The 27,990-nt window shown below is 40.9% G+C and overlaps 1 protein-coding gene across 2 annotated transcripts in view; it reads left to right on the forward strand.

Annotated features, from left to right (window-relative positions):
- The window catches only part of JADE3 (jade family PHD finger 3), a 136,021-nt gene that overhangs the window by 47,957 nt on the left and 60,074 nt on the right, over window positions 1–27,990 (forward strand). For both annotated transcript variants that reach the window (XM_043569600.1, XM_043569599.1), the window contains 2 exons: window positions 23,715–23,771; window positions 24,557–24,636. In XM_043569600.1, coding sequence (XP_043425535.1) covers window positions 23,726–23,771; window positions 24,557–24,636 — 126 coding nt within the window. In that variant the 5' untranslated portion in view covers window positions 23,715–23,725. The remainder of the gene's footprint in view (window positions 1–23,714; window positions 23,772–24,556; window positions 24,637–27,990) is intronic.

The following is a 27,990-nucleotide window of genomic DNA, read 5'->3' on the forward strand; positions in this document are numbered from 1 at the left end:
TAAATATAGACACACCACAGTATTTGTCATGTGTCCAGACCTGGCTCAGTCATTGCCTCTCCCAGAAAGCAGTCCTCATTGCCCCTTTTTGCCACTGGGAGAGGGTAGGGATTTCTCCATTCCTGTTCCCATAGTATGTTGATCAGAGAACTCTCATGATTTTGTCCCCCCCCCCCCCGCCCCCCCCCGTCAAGGTCTGGACAGGATTTGTTGGTACCTGCCCAGGCTAATGATTGGCATCTGTGCAACAAAGTACCCTAGCAGATCTGGCTTTGAAAGGCCTGCTTACAAGGTTGTCCCTTGGTGGGTGGGTATCTGGGAACTTGATTTTCAGGAGGGTTCCCATCATTCCCAGAACTCATTGTGGCCCATTGTGCCTGCACTGTTTATACAAACAATGTGATTTCTGCTGAACACCTGCTTTCCTTCTTGGAGTCTGAAATTTGTGTATTTGCCAGTCAGAGGGTGCATATGTGACCAGCCTCCAATCGAAACCCTGGGCACACTGGGTGGCTCAGTTAAGCATCTGATTTTGGCTTAGGTCATGATCTCACGGTTCGTGGGTTCAAGCCCTGCATCAGGCTCTGTGCTGATAGCTCAGAGCCTGGAGCCTACTTCAGATTCTGTGTCTCCCTCTCTCTCTGCCTCTCTCAAAAATAAATAAACATGAAAAAAAATTAAAAACCCTGGGTACTGAGGCCCTACTGAGCTTCCTTAGTGGACAGCATTTCACATGTGTTGTCACAACTCGTTGCTAGGGAGATTAAGTGCATCCTTGTGTAACTCCACTGGGAGAGGACTCTTAAAAGCTTGTGCCTGATCTCCCTTGTATTTCATCCAGTGTGCATTTGCCCTTTGCTGATTTTGCTTTGTGTCCTTTCACTGTAGTAAATTATAGCCGAGAGTGTGATTATATACTGGGTTCTGTGAGTCCTCCTAGCGAGTAACAGAAGTTGGAGGTGGTCTTGGGGACCCTGATTTAGCACCCTTGCAAAACCATTGTTAAATATTTGTTCAACACTTACTTAAAGGAAAGAGTGAGCCTGATGAGGAACCGGGGCAGGGAAAGGGGCTCTCTGGTGGAATCACGGACTCTCCTCTCCTTTTGAGCAGTCAGCTTTGGCCCTAAACTTGTACTCCCGACTCCACTAAATTACAGCCTTACGAGGGCCTACAAGGAAATCTGTGAGCACTGGGGAACAATGGAAGGGTTTTACACTAAGGAGTATCATGATCAGATTTGCATTTTGGAAAGAACAAATGCCCAAGAATCATCAGGAAATTTTGTGAGGAGAGTTTGTTTTACTAGATTAAAATTTACTACAAAGCCACTGTAATAAAAATGGTGTGGTGTAACGGACTAGAAATTTGAGCCAACACCCAGGTGCCCCAAATTCCAGCCCAAGTTCTTTCATCACATCTTTATCGAATTACTTGATGAGCCCTGTAAGAGTGAACCTGTGAGACTCAGTTCCTTCTCGGCTTTACTTCTGAGACAGGTCCATGCAAAAAATAGGGCATCACTTATACCATATGCAACAGAACCTTCTGAACCTGTTTTAGGTGGTTGTAATGCTGTCAGCTGTTGAAGAAAGAATATGGGATTCTGAATTCAGAACCTGGGAAAAACAGTAAATAAACTAAGAACTTTTTACCAGTCTCCTGTGAATTACTGATATTTCAAATCACTGCATATGAATAGCTTAGGAGTAATTTTGGCACTTTTGATTTTTTATAGTTTTTCAATGGGTAGAAACGAAGTATTCCTGTTTCCACAATCTGCCACCATTGTTTTGTCTCTTTGCATGTCAGGGATGATGTTTCCTAAGGGACAACTTAATTAGACCATACAATGATCTGCTTGGGGAAATAGAGAAAATCAGTTATTTAAAACACACTGGATGAAAAATCTTATTAAAAAAAAAAAGACCTTTGAAAGAGGAAAACATCCTGTACTGAGGGAACAGAGGTGGGATGATGGAGTTTTGCTGTCCCTATTTTGCATTTCTAACAGTAAACTTGAAAGCACAGGATCTTCTGACCGTTGGAGCTGAAATTATGTATTCAGTGTTTCTCACGAAATAACATTAACCATTAAAAAAAAAGATTGCATTTATACTTGCCTTGGGTAATTCTAAAAATTTCTGTGCAGAAAATTGTAAAAATTTTAATGTGGAAAATTTGCCAGCTCAAGACCCATGCAAGCACACAAAAGCATTACATTGATTACATGTCTGTGTATTGGCTGATTCCTGAAATGGTGTCTCAGAAGGATTAAAATTGAGCCTCTGTTCTGAGCACGTGGTGTTGACTGTAGCCTGGGAGTGTGCCAGTTAGTCACAGCACCTGCGCCTCCTTGCAGGGTCTTATTGCGGCTGCCCAGGCAGATGGAGGGTAATTGCCTCACCACTCCAGCCACACACACAGGGTTAGGAATCCTGCTTCTGAGGCTTCTCCTGCTCTGACCGAAAAGAAACCCAGAGAGTCTAGCCAGCTGGCTGCAACTCTGGGGCAGGAAAAGCAGAAGAAATGAGGATAAAATCAAGCCCCCCCACCCCCCACCCCAGCCCATGCTGATAATAATGATCAGATGCCCTTTTGTCTCTTGCATTAAACAACATTCAGGAATCCTGGGTGTGATGGCCTGTTTGCAGTGTGCAAATGGAACATGGGAAGAGGGTGCTCAGATCTGACCTAGAAATTTGAGATGTAGCTGGAGAGACCTAATATCCCCACTGGGGACTCACAGGCCAATTACCTTGAGTCTGGTAAGTGGAATACAACTCCTAAAGGAAACTAGGTGTTTTGAACTAAGAAATAATGTATAGACAGGGCTCTGTGTATTTCTTTCTTTATTATAAGTCCTCAAAAGTCCATAAGAATTGAGATTTTCCGGTGTGTGTGAGGGCTTTGAAGGCAAAGGAAGGCATCTTTTCTTACATATTTTTGTTCATGAGCAAAATTCTGGAGTATTAGGTTGAACGATATGACATTGCTGATACTCAAAACATTTTGACCTACAACAATGGCAGTTTCGTGTGGTTCAACCAAATATAAACTAATTTTACCACACGAATGATTTGAAAATATTTTCAGTTTATTCTTGCTTTAGGCTTAATTTCATCAGAGGGGAAAGGATCTCATAAATTCTTAGAGAGTCTTTATAATAACTTGTGACATATCCGTTACCTATCAAACTAGTGTTTTTTAGCAATTCTACTATGGTATAATTGATGCACAAAAACTGCATATATTCAGTGTATACAATTTGATGAGTTCGGATATACGCATATACTTGTGAAACCATCACCGCAGTCAAGGTAATAGGCATATCCATCATCTCCAAAAGTTTCCTTGTTCTTTTTTTTCCCTTGTTCTTTCTGTGTTATAATACTTAACATGAGATCTACCCTCTTAAATTTTTGAGTGTATAGTACAGTATTGTTAATAGACACTATGTTGTACAGCAGGTCTTTAGAACTTATTCATCTTGTATAACTCTATACTCATTGGACAACAATTCCCCATTCCCCCCTCCTCCCAGCCCCTAGCAACCGTCACTCTACTCTCTCGTTTCTATGAGTTTGACTACTGTAGATACCCCATATAAGTGGAATCAGGTAGTATTTGTCCTTCTGTGACTGGCTTATTTCACTTAGCATAATGTCCTCCAAGGTCATCCTTGTCACAAATGGTAGGATTCCCTTCTTTTTAAAGGCCAAATAATATTCCGTTGTGTGTATATGCCACATTTTCTGTATCCATTCATCTGTCGATAGACATTTGGGTTGTTTCCGTGTCTTGACTCTTGTAGATAATGCTACATGGGTGGGCAGGTATCTTTTCAAGATCCTGACTTCAGTTCTTTTGCATATATATGGCCAACAGGTATATGAAAAGGTGCTCAACATCACTAATCATCAGGGAAATGCAAATGAAAACCATAATGAGATATCATCTCACATTTGTTAGGACAACAGCTATTATGTTTCTTTTTAAAATATAAGTGTTGGCAAGGAAGTGGAGAAATTAGAACCCTTGTTACACTGTTGGTAGGAATGTAAAATGATGCTGCCACTATGGAAAACAGTACGGAGATTATTTTTTAAAAAACCCTAAAAATAGAACTAGTAAATGATACAGCAATTTCAGTTCTAGGTATATATATCTAGAAGTAATGTTTGTTTTTAACTTGGATATCTTCAGAGAGAATCCCAGAAATCCAGAACTCCAAGGCCTGCCATCTTAAATACAGTAACACGGCGATCGATGGTCTAGGTAGACTAGAGTAGCCTGGAATTTTTAGTTCATTTCTGGCTCAGTACCTGATTGAGTAGGCCTTCTTAGGCAGTCATTAGGCATGACTACAAATCAGTTGCTGTTCCAGTGTTTCCTACTTCATCCTCAAAATACATGTTGAAGGCTAGTTACTTACCCCCTTGCTTAGAATGTCTTTGGAGCTCTCCTTTGTGAAATTACCTTCAGAGCCATTTTATAAGCCATCCAAGGAATTGATTCATTGAATAAATATTTATTTGAGTCACGTACAGTGTTGGGCAATGTATCACGTCTAGAGACAGATGACATGGATATAGAGGGCGGTTCAGGGGAAGAGTGTGAACAGATGTATGGATGCAAGAAAGCACCAGGACATGTGAGTGGGGAGCAGTGAGGGGTTTAGCTTCCCTAGCAAAGAGACTGCACAAGGAAAATAAGACTGGAAAGGTGAGCTGTGGCCACACTGTGGAGGGCCTTCGATACTAGGCCTAGGAGTATGAAATTTGTGCTGTAAGCGGCAGGGAGCCATTGAAGGGTTTTTGTACTTACAGATTTTTAACCTGCCAGCCAATAACTGTAGAATTGGAATTATAAATCAGCCTTGCAGTTTCTTTTCCCAACTTGTTAGTGACTAAAACTGGTTTTACACACCTGAGTTGCATGTTCACTTGAATGGACTTTGAATGACATGTGATTGTGTCCAAAACTGAAATTCATCTTCAAAGGAAAAAATTTGCTTCCATTGACCTTAGTCAAAGGAATATGATATGTCAAAGGAACAGAAAGCAAACTCAAGCAAAAAATGTCCTAAGTATTTTGAGAAATTGCATTGTTGGAACAAATATTTGCTGCCTCAGAGGGTCTCTTGGAAGTTAACCTGTAATTGGATGTGTGAATTCTGGTGTGTGTGTGTGTGTGTGTGTGTGTGTGTGTGTGTGTGTGTGTGTAGTTACCTGACTATAATTAATCTTTTGAATTGGTATCTGCCCTGCCTTTACTGGAGAGCACCAAAGGGTAACACTGGGGCCAATAAAGAGGATGGGAATTATAGCTAAAAGGAACAGGCATTCTAATAGCAATGTTAAGTTCTCTTCAGGTAAAGTATTAGGGATGTGGGATGTGTTGTTCTGACATTCTAGTTAACTGGCTAACTGCTGGTTGCACGTGCCACTTCCCTCTGGCCTGAGGGGGCACCTTATGGCTGCCTTGGCATCAGGTAAGATGAAAGACTGCAGATGGAGTGATGTTTGCTATTTATATGGCTGCTATTACAGATTTCTTCTCTGGGGTCAGGTGTCTGACCCCTGGGATCGTGGCGTTAGTTTGAGTGCCCTTCTCAGTGGAGCCTGGCAGTAGTTCCTGCTTTGGAGAATCATTCGTTGTCCAAGGTCATTCAGTGTAGTGAGTCCGAAGTGTGTGATGGCATTTCCATTTTACGGTTAGTCATTAAAAACTGCCTTCTAAATTCTATCAGTTAACTATTGCTGTGTATCTAGCCACTTCAAAAGTTGGTGGCTCAAAATAGTAATCATTTGGTTCATTATTCTAAGAGTCGGCTATTAGAGCTGGGTTCAGCCGAGTGGTTCTGCTGTTCTTAGCTGGTCTCCCTTATGCCTGCGTTAACTACAGGTCAGCAGGGAGCTCTGCTTTTGAGGTTGGCTGGTCCGCTGGGGCAGTGGTAGCGGGTAGGAATACTGGGTTTTACATCTCTCCTCCTGCGGCAAGCTAGCCTAGACTTGTTTTCGTGGTAGCTGGGCGGGTTTCTAAAACTGAGTAGAAGTAGCCGTGCCTCCTGTGGCCGAGGCCTAGAGCTGGCACTCCCTCACCTCTGCTGTATTGTGTTGCTGTAAGCAAGTCACAAAGCCAGTCTAGACTCAAGGAGTGGGAAGGAGCTTCAGAGTCACCTTGAAAGGGCATAAATAACGAAAAGGGTGGAGAACTGGAACCATTTTTGCTATTTATGACACAAGTGCAGATTACTCTTCTTAAAAGCTTCAGTTACTTCTGTAACATTTAAAAACTCACGTGTTCGGAAAAAAATTTAAAAAACTCCTATGTTCTGTATGTTCAGTATGTTCAGAGTTAAAGGCTGATCAGAAACAAATAGAAAAGTATTAAAATTGTTCACAAGTCAGGGCCTTGATGACAGTCCTTTTGTGAAGCTGAATTTTTTTTTTTTTTTGAAACTTGGTTGCTCTGATACATGTGCTTGTCACACTTTAAGTCAGTCATTAATTCTGGATCCTTGCTACTAAATGATATGAAGACCATAAACGCAGGTTTAAAACATAGCTGCAGATTTTTTGACACTACTCTCATCAGGAGGCAGGGCCTGTGTCTCCTTCCAGTTAGATCTGGGTTGGCTTGTGACTGCTTCAACCAGTAGAATAGAGTATGTGGCTTCTGAGGCTATGTCATAAAAGGCAATGCAGCTTCTGCCTTTGTTCATTAGAATATTCATGCTGGGGGGCGCCTGGGTGGCTCAGTCGGTTAAGCGTCCGACTTCGGCTCAGGTCATGATCTCGCGGTCCGTGAGTTCAGGCCCCGCGTCGGGCTCTGTGCTGACTGCTCAGAGCCTGGAGCCTGTTTCAGATTCTGTGTCTTCCTCTGTCTCTGACCCTCCCCCATTCATGCTCTGTCTCTCTCTGTCTCAAAAATAAATAAACGTTAAAAAAATTTAAAAAAAAAAAGAATATTCATGCTGGAACCCCTGAGCTCCATGTAAGTAGTCTGACTACCCTCAAGCCACCTCTGCTGGAGAGGCCTTATGTGGGCATATGCTGGAGATGGTGTCTGCTGAGCCCAGTCATCCCTGTCAAAGGTGCCAGATAAGCCTCCAGATGATTCCAGCTGTTTGTCTTCCCAGCTGAGGGTTCCAGACATCTTGGAACAGGAAAAAAGCCATTCCTGTCATGCCTTATCTGAATTCCTGACCCACAGAATTCCCGAGATGAATTTATGCCATTCTGTTTTGCAGTGGTTTTGTTTTTAATTTTTAAAGATTATTTATTTATTTATTTTGAGTGGGGTGGAGCAGAGAGAGGGAGAGAGAATCCCAGCAGGCTCCGTGCTGCCCAGTGCGGGGCTCAAACTCATGAACCTTGAGATCACTACCTGAGCAGAGATCAAGAGTCAGACACTTAACTGACTGAGCCACCCAGACACCCCTGTTTTGCACTGGTTTGTTACATAGCAGTTGATAAGTGGAAAGCATAAGTGAATGAGTATGACTGTATTCCAATAAAACTTTTTGGATACTGAAATAAGAATTTAACATAATTTTTACATGTCATGAAATACTACTCTTCTTTTGATTTTTTTCAACCATTTAAAAATATCAATGCCATTCTTAGCTTGTGGGCTGTACCAAAAACCAGCAGTGAGCTAGATTTGACCTAGGGGCTGTAGTTTGCTGAATGATCCCTGATCTAAAAGATTATGTAGTACTTGTAAAATTTAAACCTAAGGACTTCTGGTCAAGATGGATCTGATTTCATACTTTAAACTCGTATCTCCATTCTAAACAAAGTGATAATAAATAAAATTAGAAAGACGTATCTGTGATCAAGAAAAGTAAATCTCTGAACCAGAAACACATCAAGCAGTCAATGGAGACTATTAGTCATGGGCTTCTAGTTACTGATTTTCTGGACTCTAGATCCAGAAAAAGGTAGAGATGTCTGGGGATTGTATTTCTGTAGATCATGGGGATCAAAACATTCAGTGAACGGAGGAAATGATCCCTGACTGTGAAGTCAAGGATTGCCTATGGACAGAGACAGAAAAAGATGTTACTTCTATTCAGAGTGGCAGGTAAGAGAGCAGGGAGAGACTGAGGGCCAGAGACAAATTTATTATTGGCTTACTGTCTAAATCTGTACTTTTCTCCCTCTTGGTAAGATGGGACTGAGAATCCTGGGAGGAAACACCTCTCAATGGAGAGGGTGAATGAAGAAGGGGGTAAATGAACTTTTACAAGGTTAGCCTGCAAACTGAAATTTCAAAGTGAGAACACTTGTCCAAACTAGCAATCAGCAAATAAGAAGCATTTTACTCCCACTCCCAATTAGAATAATTCTAGAATGACTTTAAAGTTTAAGATTTTCTTTTTTTAAGATTTATTTATTTTTGAGAGAGAGAGAGTGCAAGCAGGGAAGGGGCAGAGAGAGAGGGGGACAGAAGATCCCAAGAGGGCTCTGTGCTGACAGCAGCAAGCCCAATGCGGGGCTCAAACTCACGAACCACGATACCATGACCTGAGCCAAAGTAGGACCCTCAACCGATTGAGCCACCCAGGCGCCCCTAAAATGTAGGATTTTCAAAGAGATAAAGGAAGAATAACATCCATTACAAATTTTTCAAAAAAAAACCTAGCCCATGCCTGGTAGGAACTCCTATTCTAGTTGGAGATTTTTTAAATATATGTATCGGTGGTCCCAAAACAGTTTAAGTTAGTGATGGTGCTATACACAGGCCATTCCTAGGGCATATTGCTGTTGGGATTGTCAAAGTGTGGATGAGTCAGACAAGGGAGGCTTTCTAGAAGAGGTGACATGTTTTCTAAGCCTTATAAGGATGAGTTTATATGTTTCTAAGTGAGGAAGTGAGAAGAGAACCTTCCAGGCAGAAGGGATGGTATGATTATATAAAGTATATGGGTGAGAAGCAGCATGGGGATGGGAACTACAGAGATTCAGTGTTGCTAGAACATAAAACCAGGGCAGTGTGGTGAAGGATAAAGCTGTAGAAGTAGATGCAGCTTGATTGTGGAGGACCTTGTTGGCCTTCATGAGGACCTTAATAAAGATCTCAACATTAAAAAGTGGGGGGACACCTGGGTGGCTCAGTTGGTTAAGCTTCCAACTTTGGCTCAGGTCATGATCTCATAGCTCGTGAGATCGAGCCCCACGTGGGGCTCTGTGCTGACAGCTCAGAGCCTGCAGCCTGCTTCGGATTCTGTCTCCCTCTGTCTCTGCCCCTCCCCCACTTGCACGCGCACGCACGTGTGTGTGTGTGTGTGTGTCTGTGTGTGTCTGTGTGTGTGTCTGTCAAAAATACATAAACATTTTTTTAAAAAGATCTAAGAGCAGGGGCGCCTGGGTGGCTCAGTTAGTTGGGCATCCGACTCTTGATTTTGGCTCAGGTCGTGATCTCACAGATTCGTGGGTTTGAGCCCCACATGGGAGTCCGTGCTGACTAGTGCATAGCCTGTTTGGGATTTTGTCTCTCTCCCTCTGTCTCTGTTCTCTCTCAAAATAAATAATTTTTTAAAAAAATATCTGAGAGCAAAGGGAAGCCATTGAAGTCTCTCAGCAGTGAAGGGACATAGTCTAATTTATGTTTCAGATAATATTTGGCAGTTGGGTGTAAGGTGAAATCAGTAAGTTAGGAAGCTCCTATCATAGTCTTGGTTTTAGGAGGTGGTTAGGTCCCAAACTAGGAAAATGAAGGTTAAAAGGGGAATATTGATTTAGAAGATTATTTCAGAGTTTAACTTGGCAAGATTTGATGACTGATCCAAGGTGAGAGAAAGGAAAGAATTAGGAGACTTTTCTAGATTTTGTGACCACATAAAGGAGGGTACCAATGGAGACCTTAGTGTTGATCATCTTCCAGGTTGATATGTATGGTTGACAGGGGGTTTTGGACTTGTTCTTTTTTTTCTTCTCCCTCTTCCCCTCCCTCTTTTTTGCTTTGTTTCCTTCCTTGGTGCCATAAGCATGTGTGTAGTGTAGGGCACTTTGGGAAAGCATCATCACTTATTAAGACAGTTAGAGGAAGAAAAGGATATTAGGGAGCAACATAGGGAATCTGGAAAAAACCCTTTGGAAACCAAGGCAGTTGTTTCAAGAGGGATGGTGGGAAGGAGGGAGGGAGTGATAAGTATGTCAAATTCAGCATACAGGTACTTAGAGACAAGGGTGGAGAAATATGCTCAAACTGGTGACTTTTTCAAGAACGGTGGTGTGGTCGAAGCCTGTTGAGGAGTGACTGAAAGCAGGGAGGGGAAGAGAGAACATAGACTACATTTTGAGGAGTTTGCAAGATAAGGGAAAGAAAGGAATTGGATGTTAAGTAGAGAAAAATGACGTAGGGTCAAGAGAGAGTTTGGGGTTAAAGGTAGGGAGAGATTTGAACCTGTTAACAGGTATAAATCCTAGTATAAAGGCAGAATTAAATTAGGAATTTAAAAAGCAGATTTTTTCTGTTCATAGAAAGTTATTTCTTCATTTAGAGCTGTCTAAAAATTGGAGTGATTGCCTTGAGATAGTGAGCTCCCTCACTGAGTGGTCAAGTAGAGGTTAGGTCTTTTCTAGTGAGCTGTGTAGAAAGATAGATTGGTGACTGACGTTGGGTATTTTAGCCTCTGTTCAGTTCTCAACAGTTTTTCCAAAGTTGTTTTAAACATTATCAACTTATGAGTTATTCCGTGGACTTGTCTTGCCTGGCAGCTTTCCGTAGATTCATCAAATCAATGGGCCAAGTCAATTTATGTGCCTTTGATCTTGAAGGATGAAATTAAACTGCAGATTTTCAGATAAGAAAATATTGAGTCTTAGTGTCCAGGAAAGTTTCATCGTCATGACAATCAACCACAGCCTGGGCTCACAGATGTTTTTGAGAAGGGTAGTCACTTTCCACACAACAGCAACAATGAGTTTTATTTTAAATTTTTGAGAGTTTATTTTTTTTGTCTGTCCATCGCTTTATAAAAACAGTTACTTGGAATGATCGAAATAGCACGGAGATGATAGGAGAAATGGATAGAGAAGAAAAACCTGTTTCCTTTTCCCTGTGATTCATATTCCTATATGAGTGCTTTTAGTTTACACAGAAGTTTAATTTCCTAGGGCCAAGAGGAGATAATTAGTTTCCAGCTATGCTCTCTAATCCTTATCTTAGATTGTTTAGTGATCTCTTTGGTTAGCATTTAAAACAGTTCAGGGGTAACCTTTTGCAGTTTTGTCTCAAATGACTACTTACCTGTATCCAAATCTGGCTTCCTGGGGCACTGAAGCATGAATGACATAAATGACTGAACACAACTAATTCTCAGAAAGCCACATTTTAGTCAGTACTTTCCAGCTTTCTCACTCATCATTTCTTTTACAGAACTAACAAGTGGTATAACTAATTAATGAGAGTTTTATTCCTTCTCAAGTTATATATACATTTTAAATTCCCTCTGTTAACCTTTTGAAAATGTCAGTAAGTAGTAAAATAACTAAAACCCAGACAGGGAAACTAGAAAATGCAGGAAAAACAGCTTCTATCCACAAAGAAATACCAGGAGCACCAGGTGTGGTGAATATTGATCTTTTAATGAAAAATAGTTACATTCTTGTTAACCAACTGATTTTCCTTGTTACCAACTGGCCCGCAGATAGGTAGTCAGCCTCCCAGTTACACTCAGGCTCAGGCCTGTAAATTTTACCTATTTTCTTAGCCCATTTCTTTCCTTCATCTAGGAGAATGCAGTAAGTGAAAGTCTCACAAGTCCTTCTTAATTTAATACTCTCCAGATATGGTAGGAACATAAGATGCCCTTTTATCATGTATTTCCTTTTTTTAATCATTAATTTTTTATTTGGAGATAATTTTTTGAAACGAGAGATTTTGAGATAATGCCTAAATTTAATGCGAGGAGTTACAAAAACAGTAGAGTGAGCGAACTTGCTGTTCCCGACAAGATGGAGTGGACACATTTCACTGTATCCCATGTTAAATGTAATGATACAGGTCGTTTACAAGTAAGTGGATGCAAAAAGATATACTGTGCAAGCACCAATCAAAAGAAAGCTGGAGTGGCTACATTACTAATTTCAGACAGATTAGACATCAGAGCAAAGAAAATTACCAAGGACAAGAGGGATGCTACATAAAGATTCAAAGAGTCAGTCCATCCAGAAGACACAACAATCTTAGATGGACTTTTTAAATTTTTATTTTGTGGGGGAGAGAGAGAATGAGAATCTCAAGCAAGCACACCTAGCGTGGAGCCCGATGCAGGGCTCTATCCCATGACCCTGGAATCATGACCTGAGCTGAAATCAAGAGACGCTCAACCTAGTAAGCCGCCACCACCCCCCTTCAATTTGTATCCACCAAATAACAGAGCTTCAAAGTACATAAGGCAAAACTGAACTAGACTGAGAAAAAGACAAATCCATAATTAGAGTTGGGAGTTTCAGTGCCCCTTTCAGTAACTGATAGAACCATTAGACAGAAAATCAGCAAGGATATAGAAGAAATAACACCAGCAACCAACCAGATCTAATTGACATAGAATTATATCCGTTCTATACAGGGTATATTCATTGACCATAATGCAGTCAAACTAGAAATCAAAAACAGGAAGACTACAGAAAAGTTTCCAAACAGTTGGAAGCTAAATAACACACTTCTCATTAATCCAAGGGTAAAAGAGGAAGTCTAAAAGAAAAGAAAAAAATACATTGACCTGAATGAAAATGAAAATGAAAATACAGCATATCAAAACGTGTGGGATGTAGCTAAATAAGCGCTGAGTGGGAAATTTATGGCGCTAAATGCTTACATGAGGGATAGGTGAAAGATCTCAAATGAATAACCAAAGCTTCAACCTAAAGAAAATAGAACAAAAGAAGAGCAAAGTAAACTCAGAGCAAGCTGGAGGAAGGAAATAATAAAGGAAAGGAAAGTTAATGTAGTTGAAAACAAAAACAACAGAGAAAAACAGTGAATCCAAAAGCTGGTTCTTTGAGAGATCCTGACTTAATTGGCAATGGGTACAGTTTGGGCACTGGGAATTTTACAAGGTCCCCAGATGATTCCAGTGGGTAATGGGGATGGAGAACCTCTGCTGAGAGGCTAGATACATTTTCTTGGGGCTTAACCTGTGTTGGCATCTGGGGCGCAGTCCCTTTCATTCCTCCTGAGGAAAATCTGTAGCTCCGTATTTCATTTTCCTTCACTTTTTGTTGCCCTCAAAGTCAGTACTGACTCTTTCCCTTGTGTGTCAGTTTGCATGTCTGACTGCTCCTTTGCCATAGGCATTGCTCAAACCAGAGGTGAGAGTTTAACCTCACTCCCCCCTCCACTTCACCCCCAACCAACTTGATTGATTTGGGGATTAACACCGAAACCCCTCTCTGGTTGGTTTGTCACACGTCATTGGTTACCAGTTTTCGGCTGTGATCATCCAAGCCATTGTGACAATGTGTCTAGTGCACCTGGTCCTGTGACCCTGGCCCTGAGGGAGCCAGAGGACTTGGTTTCTCAGTTCTGGTGGCCACTGCAATGTCTGCCCTCTTTAGTAGCACAGTATGAACTGTTGGTGTGCAGTGGATTTGAACTTGCTCAGTAAGTTTGGGATTGTTTCTGTTTCTGTGACTTTATATGTGAGGCTGATATGCCTTTTATTGTTACTAAAACCAAGGTTTTAATATAACCAGGGTTATTTTTTTCCTCCTAATTCTGATGATCACTTTAAATTGGATAGATATTATAAATGTGTTAGGGGTACATGTGAACAAAAATTTCAATGTGGAAGCAACTCACAGCAGCAGATAAGACATATTGGAAACCGCTATTTTTAAAAATTGTTTGAGTTTCTATCTGTAGAAAGAATTGTGTATTTCATAGTAAAAGCTCTTCTTACCGATTTACTTTTTTCTTAAGAGGTCTTATTTGCAAATGGTATTTTATCTCAAAAGGGTTCATGTTTTGTACATATATCTCTTTTTACTCTTAAAATGCCAAACCTACTTATTTGGGTAGTTGAAATTGTTGAATATATGTACATAAATTAAAAAGAACATGTAGTGCTAATTTTTAAAAACTTGCTGGAACTGGGGCTCTTTTCCCTTAAAAGGCATCAAACAGATTTTAATTTAGAAAGACCTAGGACCATTAAAATCTGTCAAGATAATATCACAGAATAGACCACCCAGGCTGAAACCTTCCAGTGAGGTCTGTATCAGCCAAACAGTGTGCTGAGAGGTTAGGAAGAAGGGGGTGCTGTTAAGAGAGTGATAATTCAGTTGTAGGCTTCCAATTTTCAATATTCTTTTCTTTCATTAAAATAAAGGTTTCTTGTAGTTTAGACTAGAGGTTGGCGAGCTGTGGCCTGTGAGCAAAATCTCGCCTGCCACCTGTTTCTGTATGGCCTGTGAGCTCAGAATGGTTTTTACATTTTTGAGTGGTTGAAAAATGAAGAATAATATTTCATGATGTGAAAATTATATGAAATTCAAATTTCAGTATTATAAAGTTTTATTGGAACAGAGCCATGTTCATTTGTTTATGTGCTGTCTGTGACTGCTTTCATGCTACAATAGCAGATTTAAGTAGTTGCAACAGAGACCATATGGTCCATAAACTCTAAAATATTTGCTAGCTGGTCCTTTCCAGAAAAAGTTTACTGAACCCTGATTTAAACTCACTTCCCAGCCTGGCCTTTCCATGCAAGATGGTTTCTACTCAGGAGGCTTGAAATTCCCAAATAATTTGTCAACAAGTCTGTATATTAAAGAGGGTAAGGGGCGCCTGGGTGGGTCAGGTTAAGCATCTGACTCTTGGTTTCGGCTCAGGTCATGGTCTCATGGTTCACGGGACTGAGCCCTGCATCGGGTGCTGTGCTGACCGTGTAGAGCCTGCTTGAATTCTGTCTCTCCCTCTCTCTCTATCCCTCCCCCCCGCCAAAATAAATAAATAAACACTTAAAAACAGTGAAGAGGGTAAGCCTGCTTCCTGGTAATAGAGATAACTGTGGCTTACAATGGAAATACTTCTCTGAGTGGCAGGAACCTACCTAGGTAAATTCATATTTTCTTCCTCTTTTTTCTCTAATGCATTTTGGAGACTTTGGAAAAGAGTTGATTGACCTCCAGCCTCCTCATCTGGTCACAGGGAATTCATGAGGCACACGATGTGTCTTGATTTTTAAGAAACAAGCTTTAAAATGACAAATGACTGAGATGAAGACGGTCTTTAAGATACAGAAAAGTTCATCTGCTCCAACTTTTGGTATCTCTTTTTTAAAGACAAAGATTTGTTGGGGATGAGGAGAAGCAGTAAAATATGTAGGCTATGTTCTTTTTCTTCTGATTATATTTTGTTTACTCAGTCTCTAGATAGATATGGCTTTAGTCACTGGACTAATGAAATGTGGCAGAGGAGAAAGATATGCGAGGTGAACAGACTTGAAGGGAAGTTTTGTTTCCACAACACTGAAGCAGCAGTGGATTGAATCGTTTCGTAGAGAGGGGTGAATTCTGAATTAAACCATAGGCAGTAGACTCAAATGGCCTCAGCCTGGAGGTTAGTATTGTTTACCCTAAAGCAGAGCTAATCAGCTCAAGAAACACATTAATAACATTCCTAATTTCTGTTTAAGGAACAGTTTAGGAGGTTCTTTGCCCACATGGGCAGGACTTGACCCTAAAGGATGCAAGAAGTGTTCTGCTCTGTTCTGACCAGTGACCTAACTCAGACGTCTGTCTCTGTTAATGGCTCTAAAGGATATTTTCCTGAAAGCCTAAGGGAGCTGGACTTTCAGATGTTTCTTTACTTAAGGATTACTTCCAAATACCATCATGGATTTATCCTCCTTGATTTTATCTCAGTCCTTCTTGAACCTGTTTACATTTTCATTCTGTTCCACTTCTTGAACTGGTGAGTTCTCGAAGTTCCCTAAGCATTGCTCAAAGTCCTGCTTTCTTTTTGATAAAAATTGCCTTTAGGTTTCAAAGAGTGCCTGCCCCTTTGTTACTTTTATTCTGTGATAGGGTGAATGAACTCAAGCCAGTCGTTTCTAAACCCTTCTTGAGTCTTATCTATTTTTGCTTCATCCTTTTAGAGCAAGATTTCTCAACTTTGGCAGTATTGACAGTTTGGGCCAGATACATCTGTGCATTATAAGAGACTATCCCGTGGGTTGTTGGATGGTTAGCAACCTCCCTGGCCTCTAGCCCCATAGATGCCGGTAACACCTCCCCACCTTCTGACTCATGACAACCAAAAATGTCTCCAGATATTGCAGTTTTGTGCTTTTTGGACTACCTTTATAATATGAAGACTTCTCTTGGGGCACCTGTGTGGCTCAGATGGTTAAGCACCTGGGTCTTGATTTCAGCTCAGGTCATGATCTCATTATTTGTGAGATTGAGCCTCCTGTCCGGCTCTGTGCTGACAGCACAGAGCCTGCTTGAGTTTCTCTTTCTCTCTCTCTCTCTCTCTCTCTCTCTCTCTCTCTCTCTCTCTCTCTCTTTGTCTCTGTCTCTCTTTTTCAAAATAAATAAACTTTTAAAAATATGGAGGCTTCTCTATCCAATTGATTGTATTATGCTTTTCTGGATTTTTCCCAGCTCTGGTTAATGTCCATTTTGAATGACAGCAACAGCTATTTTTATGATCTAAGTGTTTCAGGTCAGCTGTATCATTTGTGGGCAGCATGAGAGACAGATACCTTGAAATCTTAGAAGTTTTTTTTTTTCAAATAATAAATGTACTGTAAAAATGTGGGCAATGGAAAAAATTGGAAAGACTGTTTTTACCACCCCAAATCCAACTTTAATTTTACTAATGTAACTAATGTTAGTAAATTGGTTTATGGCCTTCATCTATTTTCCATATATTTTATTTCATAGATGTACTCTCTCCATAAAAACCAATATTTATACTGTTTTTTCCACTTAACGTTTTAACCTAAATGTTTCCCTTTATACCATGTTTAAGTGATTGAATGAAATATGATAACATGCTTTAATTACTCCTCTTTTGTTTGATAGCTAGGTTTCATTTATTTTTATTATAGGGTTTTTTAAATTTTTATTTATTTTTAAGAGACAGAACATGACCTGTGCCAAAGTTGGATGCTTAACTGACTGAGCTACCCAGTGCCCCTATTGTAGAATTTTAATGGACATCTTTGTCCATAATCATTTTCTGTGTTTTGGATTATTTTTCAAAGATGAATGTTAGAAGTAGAATTCCTGGGTCAAAGGGTGTGAATATGTTTAAAGCAGAACCTCAGATTATTTTTAAACTCCTACATGGCCCCACAGAGGGTAGTGAAAAGGAGCCCCTTGCACTGACCATGCATTTCAAAAGTCTGTCTCCTGGGCATAGAGAAGGAAAGGGCTGTGTTTAAGCTAATCACTTTTCCTTGCCTGCCTGCTCTTCTATGAGAATATTAATGGGGAGTCAAGTAGCCACCAAACCACAGACTTAGATTCCAGTTCCAAATAATCCCAGTTGGGTTGACTTCCAGACAGTGCTCCTTTAAAAGGGAGTTTCACCCAAGGAAGGCATTTACTTTATACATTTATATTTTGCCTGGCTTGCAGTCACTGTTAAAATAAATCAGCATGCTGTTAATCATTTTGGTTGAGATTGTAGTAGGAATAAGATCTGAAAACTGCCATCAAATTACCGCTCCCAAGGGTGCAAAGTGAGGCCTGGTGCACATTTCATTTCTGCCAAAACAAAGGAATACTCATTGTGGGAGGTAAGGAAGAAAAGAATGCCTTTATAAAGTCTCTACCCTGCAAAGAGAGCTAGTAAATAAACAGCTGAATAATATATCCAAAAATAAGACATTGAGGCACATCATGAAGTTACTCAAGATTGCACTGTACTTACTTATAGTTTTGCTTAACAAAAAATTTTATTTTGAAGTGCTTTTAGGGGCGCCTGGGTGGCTCAGGCCGTTAAGCATCCGACCTTGGCTCAGGTCACGATCTCATGGTTTGTGGGTTCGAGCCCCGCACTGGGCTCTGTGCTGACAGCTCGGAGCCTGGAGCCTGCTTCGGATTCTGTGTCTCCCTGTCTCTCTGCCGCTCGCTCGCACGCTCTCTCTCTCTCTCTCCCCCCCCCCCCAAATAATTAAACAAACAAATATTGAGGTACTTTGCAAAGTATACCACTTTAATGAAGATTTACAAGTTGTCTCGAGTGTGGGTGCCTAGAAGCAGAACCTGGGACAGTATTTGAACGTACATGATTTATTGAGGGGGAGTGCTCTCAGGAGAAACTGATAAAGGAGTGAGGCCGAGAGGGTAGGGAAGAAGGAGCTAAAGTAAGGATATGGTCCTAGCAAAGTCTAGCCTTATCATGTTTTGGTTAGAGGGGGGAAGATACAGAACAATTATTGACTGCTTGGCGCCCTGGGGAGGGAGACTGGGAGAGGATAATCTCCCTGACGAGACTCCTGCACTTGGGAGGGGGACGGCTGTGAACCATCAGCAGCCAGTAGGCAGTAGCTGGGAGATGGATATGTTAGCTAGGTAAAGGGGATCTGGGTGGGGCACCAGAGCATCTACTACTCTTTTGAATGTTTATTTTGTACAGGACACTGTGCTAAGACTTGGGAGTAAGAGATGAATGTGACATAGTCCCAGCTTTTTCTTTTTTTGAGAGAGAGCGAGCAAGCGAGCTAGCACGAGTGAGGGAGAGGGCCGGGGCCGGGGGGGGTGGGGAGAGAATCTCAAGCAAGCCTCCACACTCAGCACGGAGCCCGACATGGGGCTCGATCCCAAGACCCTGGGATGATCATAACCTGAGCCGAAATCAAGAGTCAGATGCTTCACCGACTGAGCCACCCAGGCACCCCAACATAGTCCCAGCTTTTAAGATGGTTGTGGTCTAGTGGCAGGACTGACCGTGTAAAGAATATTTACAGTGTAAGTAAGGTGCTTTTTACACTGATAAAAGCATGCACGGAGACTGGAATAGAAAACAAAGGAATGCATAATTGTGGGAGAGGGATATCTGGAGAGCTTCGTTGAAGGGATCCAACAAATGGGTAGGACCAGGTTGGGAGACCTGGTCAGGGTTAACAGAGAAGGAACTATAGACAGAAGGAAGAGCTCCGTGCAAAGCTGGCAAGTATGAAATAAGAAGTGTTCATGGAATCACGTTGGGCCTAGAATGTGCTGGGGGTAAGGGAGCAGCAGCTGAGGAGGCCTGATAGATTGGATCCGGAGTATTGACTGTGGGCCTCGAAGGTCACGCTGAGGAGGCTGGGCTGAGAAGGGGCAGCCTTCCTGCTGTCATCCACCCAGCCTGCCTAAGGTCTCAGGGTCAACTGGGGAGTGCCCAGGCCCAATATACCTGCCAGCATTGCCCTCTGGTGGCCATGTGGCTCCAAGCATGTCCCTTAAACATTTCTGAGCCCCAACTTCCTCATCTGTAAAATGGCTGGTTGATGGTAATATTTATAGGACTGTTGTGATTAGAAATAATAAGTAAAGACAGATCTAAAGACTTACTATCATTGTGCTGCATTTACTGTTCTTTGTAATTTTCCTACAGTGACTAAAACAGTGCTGTCTCAGAAATGGATAGACCGATCGATGTATACTATAACAGCCCAAACCAAAAAATTTTGCTTGCTTTATTTTTTTTTCTAAAAATCATTAACAGTTCACTTTCTTATTTCCCAGGACTGGTATTATTGGTGTTAGATAATCTGTTTCCTAGACCTGTATTGATAATTTAGGATTTTTTTTGTTTTTCGTCTTTCATAAAGAGTGAATGTTACCATAATAGTTTTATAAAACAAAATTTGGGGGACAAAACATAAGAGACACTTAAATATAGAGAACAAACTGAGGGTTTCTGGATGGGTTCTGGGTGGGTAGATGGGCTAAATGGATAAGGGGCATTAAGGAAGACACTTGTTGGGATGAGCACTGGGTGTTATACATAGGGGATGAATCATTCCTGATTCCTGGAATCTACTCCTGAAATCATGATTGTATGCTAACTAACTTGGATGTAAATTTAAAAATAAAATAAAATAAGCAAAAAAAATTTTAAAAACCCACAAAATTTTGTAGATTCTTAAAAATTTTCACCTCCCTCAGTCATGAACAGTTTGATAACAAACTCAAAGAATAGGATATTACAGAAAATGGAAATTATTCTATTGTACACCTGACACTAATGTAACACTGTATGTTAACTGAAATTAAAATAAAAACATAAATACATACATAAAAACATTAATTCATTCATTACTTAATGAAAAGAAAATGGAGATACTGTTTTAGCCAAAGTTTCTAAGACCAGAATTTCAGATAAGAGGAATATCTTTTTTACAAGAAGTCGTGGGTCTCCTAAAACTCAGGGAAGTGAGGAGAGAGGGTACGGTCCATGCTCAGTTGGCTTTCTTCACTGAGAGTTTATGGAGAATAAAACTATTTCTTCTATGGTATATGCTACCTTCGATTCCAGTATGAGTTATCCATCTAGAGGTAATGTTTAATAGACATAGAATATTTCTATTGCTAACTCTTCTTGACTCTGCCTAAAAATTCTCATTCGTAAAATGTTACAATAATTTTTAAAGGTTTTTTTTTAACTTTTTTTTTTTTTTGAGAGAATGAGACCACACAAGCGGGGAAAGGGCAGAGAGGGAGGGAGACACAGAATGTAAAGCAGGCTTCAGGCTCTGAGCTGTCAGCATGGAGCCGGATGCGGGGCTCAAACTTGTGAACCGCGAGATCATGACCTCAGCTGAAGCTGGATGCTTCGATGCTGATCCACAATCCACCCAGGCGCCCCGATAATTTTTAAAGGTTTTAAAGGCTTTTTTGAGGTATAATTGACATACTATAACATTCTTGCATTTTAAGTATACAATTCAGTGAGTTTTAGTATATTTACAGGGTTTTGCAATCATCACTACTGTCCAATTTTAGAACACTTCTGTCACCCCCCCCCCAAAAAAAATTTGTGCCCATCTGTAGTCAGCCTGCATTCTCACTCTCAACCCTAGGCAACCACTGCTCTGGACATTTGGTATAAATGGAATCACATAAGTGATCTTGTGTTTATGACTTCTTTCGCCGAGCATACTGTTTTGCTAGGTTTTTTTTTTTTTTTACATGTTTTATGTAGCATGTATCTACACTTTGTTCCTTTAAAAAAATTTTTAATGTTTTTATTCGTTTTTGAGAGAGAGAGAATGGAGGGAGAGTCAGAGCACGAGCAGGGGAGAGGCAGAGAGAGAGAGGGAGACACAGAATCCGAAGCAGGCTCCAGGCTCTGAGCTGTCAGTACACAGCCCAACGCGGGCCTCGAACTCACACACCATGAGATCACGACCTGAGCTAAAGTCGGGTGCTTAACCAATTGAGTCACCCAGGTGCCCCTTATATGGCTACTTTGAAGTCTTTACTTGTTAAATCTGATATCTGATGGCTGTCACAGGCAGTTTCTGTTGCCTGCTTTTTTTTCTGGTTTATAGGTCATAGGTTTCCTGTTTCTTTCATGTCCCGTAATTTTTTGTTGGCAACTGGACATTTTAGATAACATAATGTAGCAACACTGGGTATTGGCACCCCCCCACCCAAGGCTTTTTATTGTTATTTGCTTGTTTACTTCTTTAAGGATAGGCTAGATTATTTTACTGAAGTCTATTTACTCCCCACCTTTGCCCTGCAGTGTAGGTCTTGATGTTGTTCCTTAGAGGTGCAGCCTTTGGTATGCCCCAGTTACCTGGGGACGATACTGGTTTTGACAGGGCTCTTGTTGAAAGTCTTTTTCCTCACCACACCAGGCTGTTAAGTTGAAGTACTTACTGTCTGATTGTTCTGTTGTTTTTAATAATACCCTGGGACATAAATTGCTACGCAAACTGATCCAATCAAGTTAGGGCTCCTTTGAAGGGATAGTTCCTGAGATAAGTATTGAGATTTTTTTCTGACCCCAGGACTGTTCCTCCCAGCTGAAGTCAGCTCCACTGGGGAGAGATTTGGAGCCCTCTCTTCTGTGGTCTGCCTCTCTCCCTGGGAAAAATCTCTGAGCCATAGCTCTAGGATAGAGGGTGGGGAAGATGATGTACTTCCCTCTGAGTGGCAGCCTCAGGTCTCCTAGGTTTGCCTCTCCTGACGTAGAATCCCCACTCGATGAGCTGGAGTCAGGGCAGTTGGAACCTCTGTATTCTCAGTGGCACCACACCCAAGGCATAGCCTCCATCCCACGAGTGGGGGAAGAAGAAAGGCCCAACCATTCAGCTACTCTTGTGTAGAACTTAACCTCAGCAACAGGTAGCCGGGGCAGGGTGAAAAATGCTGACATCCTGCTCCTCCCAGGAAGAAAGCCTTCCAAGTGGGAGCTGGAGGAAAGGGAGCTCTCTGTTCTTGGCCGTACCAGTCTGGTATGAGATCTGTGCTGAGAAAGGGGGTGAAGGAAAGTGGTTCTGGGTCCATATACCACAAATTCTTTCTTTACTTACTGAGTTTTAGTTGATTTTCTTTAATAAGGGCTGCTTTATTTGCTGTATGCCCTTTGAGCCATTTCCAGGGATTTTAAATGAATAGTTTTTTGCTTTTTTAAGTAATTTTCACCAGTTTCACTGTGGAGTGGGTTGGTGAAGCTCTTCACACTGCATGGGCTTCCTCCTAAGAATCATATGTGGCCTCCCCAGTCTTTGGTACCTTCTGTATTGGAAAAATGTGATAGAAATGCCAGAAACGGAACTCTTTTAGCTTTTTAACATGCACTTTTGTGTCTGTTACTCTTGATTGCTCACGGTGGCCTTGTACTTGGGTTTCTATCTCCTTGGTAGATGAGTGGCTCGAAAGCAGTAGTCCTGACCTTTATTCCTTGTGGAATCATGATTGCCCCTAATAGCATCTTGTATACTGTGGCACATAAAAGAACGTCAGTTACTGGTTGTATCACTGTCTTTTCTTTTCATTTTTTTTTTTTTTTGATACTTCTTTTGTAACTTTCGGTGCCTTCCTTTTTTCTTATACTCTAGTGCTGGTATGTTCCCAGAAAAGTGGTGCCTCTTTTTTATCTGCCATTGGCCACACACACACAAGGAAGGGCACTGAAAGTTTAGTCAAAACCATTCTGCATTTGTCACAGTATAGGAGCTTTTTAACAACATTCCTTGTGATGTATAGATAGATATAATTTTAAATTAGGCTAGTTGTTTGGGGGACGGAGACAGGGAGAAAAGAGGGAAAAGGGGCAGACAGAAGAGCAGTGTAGTTGTGCTCTTAAAGGTGGGACATGCCTCACTTGTTGACCTTGGCCCTTGACAGCTCTGCCTTGCAAATGCTTTTTCCTTTCTTGCTCCTCCCGGACTGGGATTCCCTGGCTGGTGATGGCCCCATGGCTATCCCCGCTTTTGGGTAGACAGTGATGTGGTCACATCTGAGGCTCCAGCCGATTCTAGACCATTAATCCATTGCTGCATGGGCTTCCTCCTAAGAACTGTATGTGGCCTCCCCAGTCTTTAGTACCTTCTGTATTGGAAAACGTGATAGTAATCTTCTCCCATCACTGTAGGTCATTTGAGGATATTCTTGACAGAAATCATTTGATTTGTGTGATTTGCCTGCTACTGCTTCTTGAGATCTATAGGGCAGTGTTGACTGCCCCCTGGGATGGATGTCGTGTGTATTGACTGTTTTATTCAGTGTTGTTCTCTTTCCCAGGATGCTCCAGGATGAAACGCCATAGAACTCTCAGCAGCAGTGACAGTTCAGATGACTGTGAGTAGAACTGGCCAACAGGTGGTAATCTCTGTATCTGTACTCTTTGAGGACTTATTCTTTGACTTAAGCTCTTTCATGTTTCTTTCAGTGGTTAAAAAAAAATGTTTCTAGGAAGGAAAGCTTGGGGTATTATTTTTCTTACTTAAATTTCATTAGAAATAGATAAGTTAGGTGGGAGGATTGGGTTTTTTGTGGCATATTGCATTTTTTTTCACTTTTCATTTACCAAAACAACAGAAGCCAAATCTAATAATGATTTAACAGTGCTTTTCTGGAAAGGACAAAAAAGTATGGGAGCATAAATTGAGGACCCCACAAGTCTAATTGTAACTCAGGTATTAAAGGTTTGATGGGATGAATCATCATTTGTAAAAGGCAACAACCTCATTAACAGTAGCATTTGGGGGAGGGCTGAAGGATACAGATTACTTGCCTCACATTTTTAGGTTTTCCAGTTGCTTTTGCAGATATTGTTTCTCCAGGTGGAACATGAATCATGTTATTCCAAAATGTTATGAGGTATGATTACACCCAATCAAATCTCCTCAGCATTAGCAGTGTCAAAGCTTTTACATGCTGGGAGGTCATCTATAAATGTCGTTAAACTCCATTATGAGTCTTTCTTGATTGCAATTTAACTGTTTTCTTCAGTGGTATGAGATCACTGTGCTCTTCTCCATTAATACCTTTCATATTCTCTTGGATGACATTGAGTTATATGACATTTAGTAATATCAGCAAATAAGAAGTCTCAGTATTTTTTTTCTAATTATCTTTTTCAGGTCCTTCCACTTCCTTTACTCCCAGCTCAATGTATAGGAGCAAGTCAAAAATTCCAAAACAACACAAGAAGCCTGCTGAGGTGAGATCAGATATTCAATTTTTAGACGTATGCCTGCATACCTCCAATGCCCAGATCCTGGAGATGTGAGGATTAAGCTATGTGCCAGTGGATAGACTTGTTTTCCTATGAACTTTTTGGTTTTTAAGAAAGATTCCATTTTCTTTTCCCTTTGGGAAAACCGTAATCTTCACACTGATTTCATTTTGGTGATGACGCTTTTAAGTACCTGGCTTTAGAATATAAAACCTTCCCTAACCAAGAATTCAAAGGGAAGCCAGAGTTGGGGAATTGGGAAGGACCCAAAGATCTGGTCTGTGATTGGAGAGAGCTAAATTGGCAGGTGGGAGGCAGTGCAAGTAGAGATTGATGAAGAGGTGATGGATGGAGAAGGGAAAGACTAGGTTGAAGATCTGGGCTGTGGGCTTTGATGGGTCTTTACAGCCTTCAGATGGGTCTTTACCCTCCAGCCCAAGGAGAATGGATGCGAGGCTGGTCATCCTCTGCCCCAAGGACAGCAAAGTGCCAGGGTTGCACTTGGACTTGGTTTAGTGGATCCTACAGACTTTCCTCTGTGATAATTAAATGATGAGAAACTGACATTGTGTCTTCACTTCTATGAGTAGACTTCCTTAGCTGCAAAGGAAAAGGAGTGTATTAGTTAACTGTTGCTACATTACAAATTATTACAAAATTAGTGGCTTGAAGGGACACCTGGGTGGTTCAGTCAGTTAAGCATCCAACTCTTGATCTCGGCTCAGGTCATGATCTCACAGTTTGTGAGTTCAAGCCTCACGTCAGGCTCCACACTATCAGTGCAGGGCCTGCTTGGGATTCTCTCTCTATCCCTCTCTCTCTACCCCTCCCCTGCTCATGCTTGCTTGCTTGCTCGCTCAGGTGCGCTCACTCTCTTCTCGCTCTCTCTCTCTCTCTCTCTCAACAAATAAACTTTTTAAAAAAGCTTGAAGAAAAAAATTAGTGGCTTAAACAGCACACATTTATTATCTCAGTTTTTGTGGGTCAGGAGTCTGGGCACAGCATCCCTAGGTTCTCTGTTCAGGGTCTTTCAAGGCTGCCATCAGTGTGCTGGTTGGGCTATGTTCTAGAGGTTCTACCAGGAAAGAACTCACTTCCAAGTTCATTTGGATTGTTAGCGGAATTCATCTCCTTGCAGCCAGAGGACTGAAGTCCTTGGGGTTTTTTTGCTGGCTTTTGATGGAGGATTACCCTCTGCTCCTAGAGACTCATAGTTTTTTACAGTGTGGCCTTCTCCATACATAGTCTCAAAACACAGCAGCTTACTTTTTCAGAGCCAACAAGGGGAGAGTCTTTTGCTCCAGTCTGCTAAGACTGAGTCTTATATGACATAACATAATCATGGAAGTGATATCCCATCCCATTTGCCACATAACATAACCTAGTCAAGGGAGTGACACTCCATCATGTGTGACATATCCTATTGATTAAAAGCAAGTCACAGGTTCCACCTACCCTTACGCAAGGTAGGGGAGGGGCATCGCTTTAGGGTGTCAGCCCTAAAAGAGCATTTCTTTCTTCCTTTCTCAGTGGTCACTTTCCATTTCCATCTTTTGCTTGGGATCTTTCTGGGCACAGTAAAATATCAGAGTATATTTATATGGATCCGTTTCATGCAGAAAAACTTAGGGAGTAAAATGCATATAAACAGAAGCAGAACAAATTTCCCATGTATCCAGAGGAGTCTTCGACTATAGAATGGTGAGAAAGAAACTTTGCTACTTTTCCATTTAGACAGCCAGTCCTAGAGCATGAAGTGACTCTCTAGTTTTGGGTCTTGAGTCCTCATACCTCCAGTTCAGCGAGAATAGCAGTCTTTTGTTGCAAGGGATAGGGGTCCTGGGCTACTGGAAGCAAATTTTTGACTTTATATTTCACATTCTACTATAAAAGAGAGAACCTGATATTGTAAAACAAAACGAGCTTTGGCATTAGAAGAGAATGAGTCCATGTTTTGCTTTGCTGGCTTATTTCATCTTGCTGAAATAATTTGTTTCATCATAAAACAGACATTATTTATCACAACTACCTCTCATAGCTACCGTTTATTGAAATTTTATGTGCCAAGAGCTTTATATTAGAGAATCTGATTGTTTCCCAAAATTAAGCAATTTATAAGAATCTCCTTGGGTGATTTTAAAATTTTTATTTAATTACTTCATTTAAAAATTTAATTTTATTTAATTTAAAAATTTTATTTAATAACTTTATTTAAAATTTTTATTTAAAAATTTCATTTAAAAATTTTATTTAATAACTTACCTATATCAGTATGGACTCACGTATATTTATTTTATACTTTGGGCTATAATCCAATAGTACATAATTTATTGTGTTGCTCAAATTGTTTCATAAATCAGTGAAATCATCTCTTATTTTTCGCTTCAATTCCATTGATTTCTGTTCTTATTTTTATTATTTTCTTCCTTCTTGCTTTAGGTTTACTTTGTTCTTTTTCTAGATTCTTCAAATGGGTGCTTAGGCTATTTGAAACTTTTCCTCTTTTCTAATGTAAGAATTTTAGTTCTATAAATTTCCCTTTAAATTTTTAAATATTTTTGAGAGAGACAGGGAGAGAGGAGAGAACGAGGGGGGTGGGGCAGAGAGAGAGGGAGACACCGAATCTGAAACAGGCTGAAGGCTCCGAGCTGTCAGCACAGAGCCAGACACTGGGCTCGAACTCACGAACTGCGAGGTCATGACCTGAGCCGAAGTAGGATGCTTAACTGACTGAGCCACCCAGGTACCCCTGTGAATTTCCCTTTAAACACTTCTTTAGCTGCATCCCATTAATTTTGATATGTTTTTAGTATATGTGCTGCCGAAGCAAGCACAATTTTGACATGTTTATTTTCATTTTCATCCAGTTCAGTGTAGTTTTTATTTTCCTTGAGACTTCCTCTTTGACCCATGGCTTATTTAGAAGTATGCTGTTTAGTTTCCAAGCATTTGGAGACTTTCCTGCTATCTTTCTGTTAATTGATGTCTAGTTTGAGTCCATTTTTGATGGAGAACATAATCTGTACAGTTTTACTTCTTTTACATTTGTCAAAGTTGGTTTTAAGGCTAAGGATATGGTTTATCTTGGTAAATGTTTCATGGGTACTTGCATGCTGTTTGTCGTGCTATTGTTGAGTCCTACTGGATGTCAGTGTTCTTCTCTATCCTCACCGATATTCTGCCTAGTAGTTTTATCTATTGTTTAGAGAGGGTTGTAGAAGTCTCCAACTGTAATTATGGATTTGTGTATTTCTCCTCTCCGTTCTGTCAGTTTTGCTTCATATATTTTGAAGCTCTTTTGTTAGGTGTATTCATATTTAGGACTGCCATCTCTTGGTA

This window comes from Prionailurus bengalensis, chromosome X, assembly GCF_016509475.1.
Source record: "Prionailurus bengalensis isolate Pbe53 chromosome X, Fcat_Pben_1.1_paternal_pri, whole genome shotgun sequence".
NCBI lineage: Eukaryota > Metazoa > Chordata > Mammalia > Carnivora > Felidae > Prionailurus > Prionailurus bengalensis.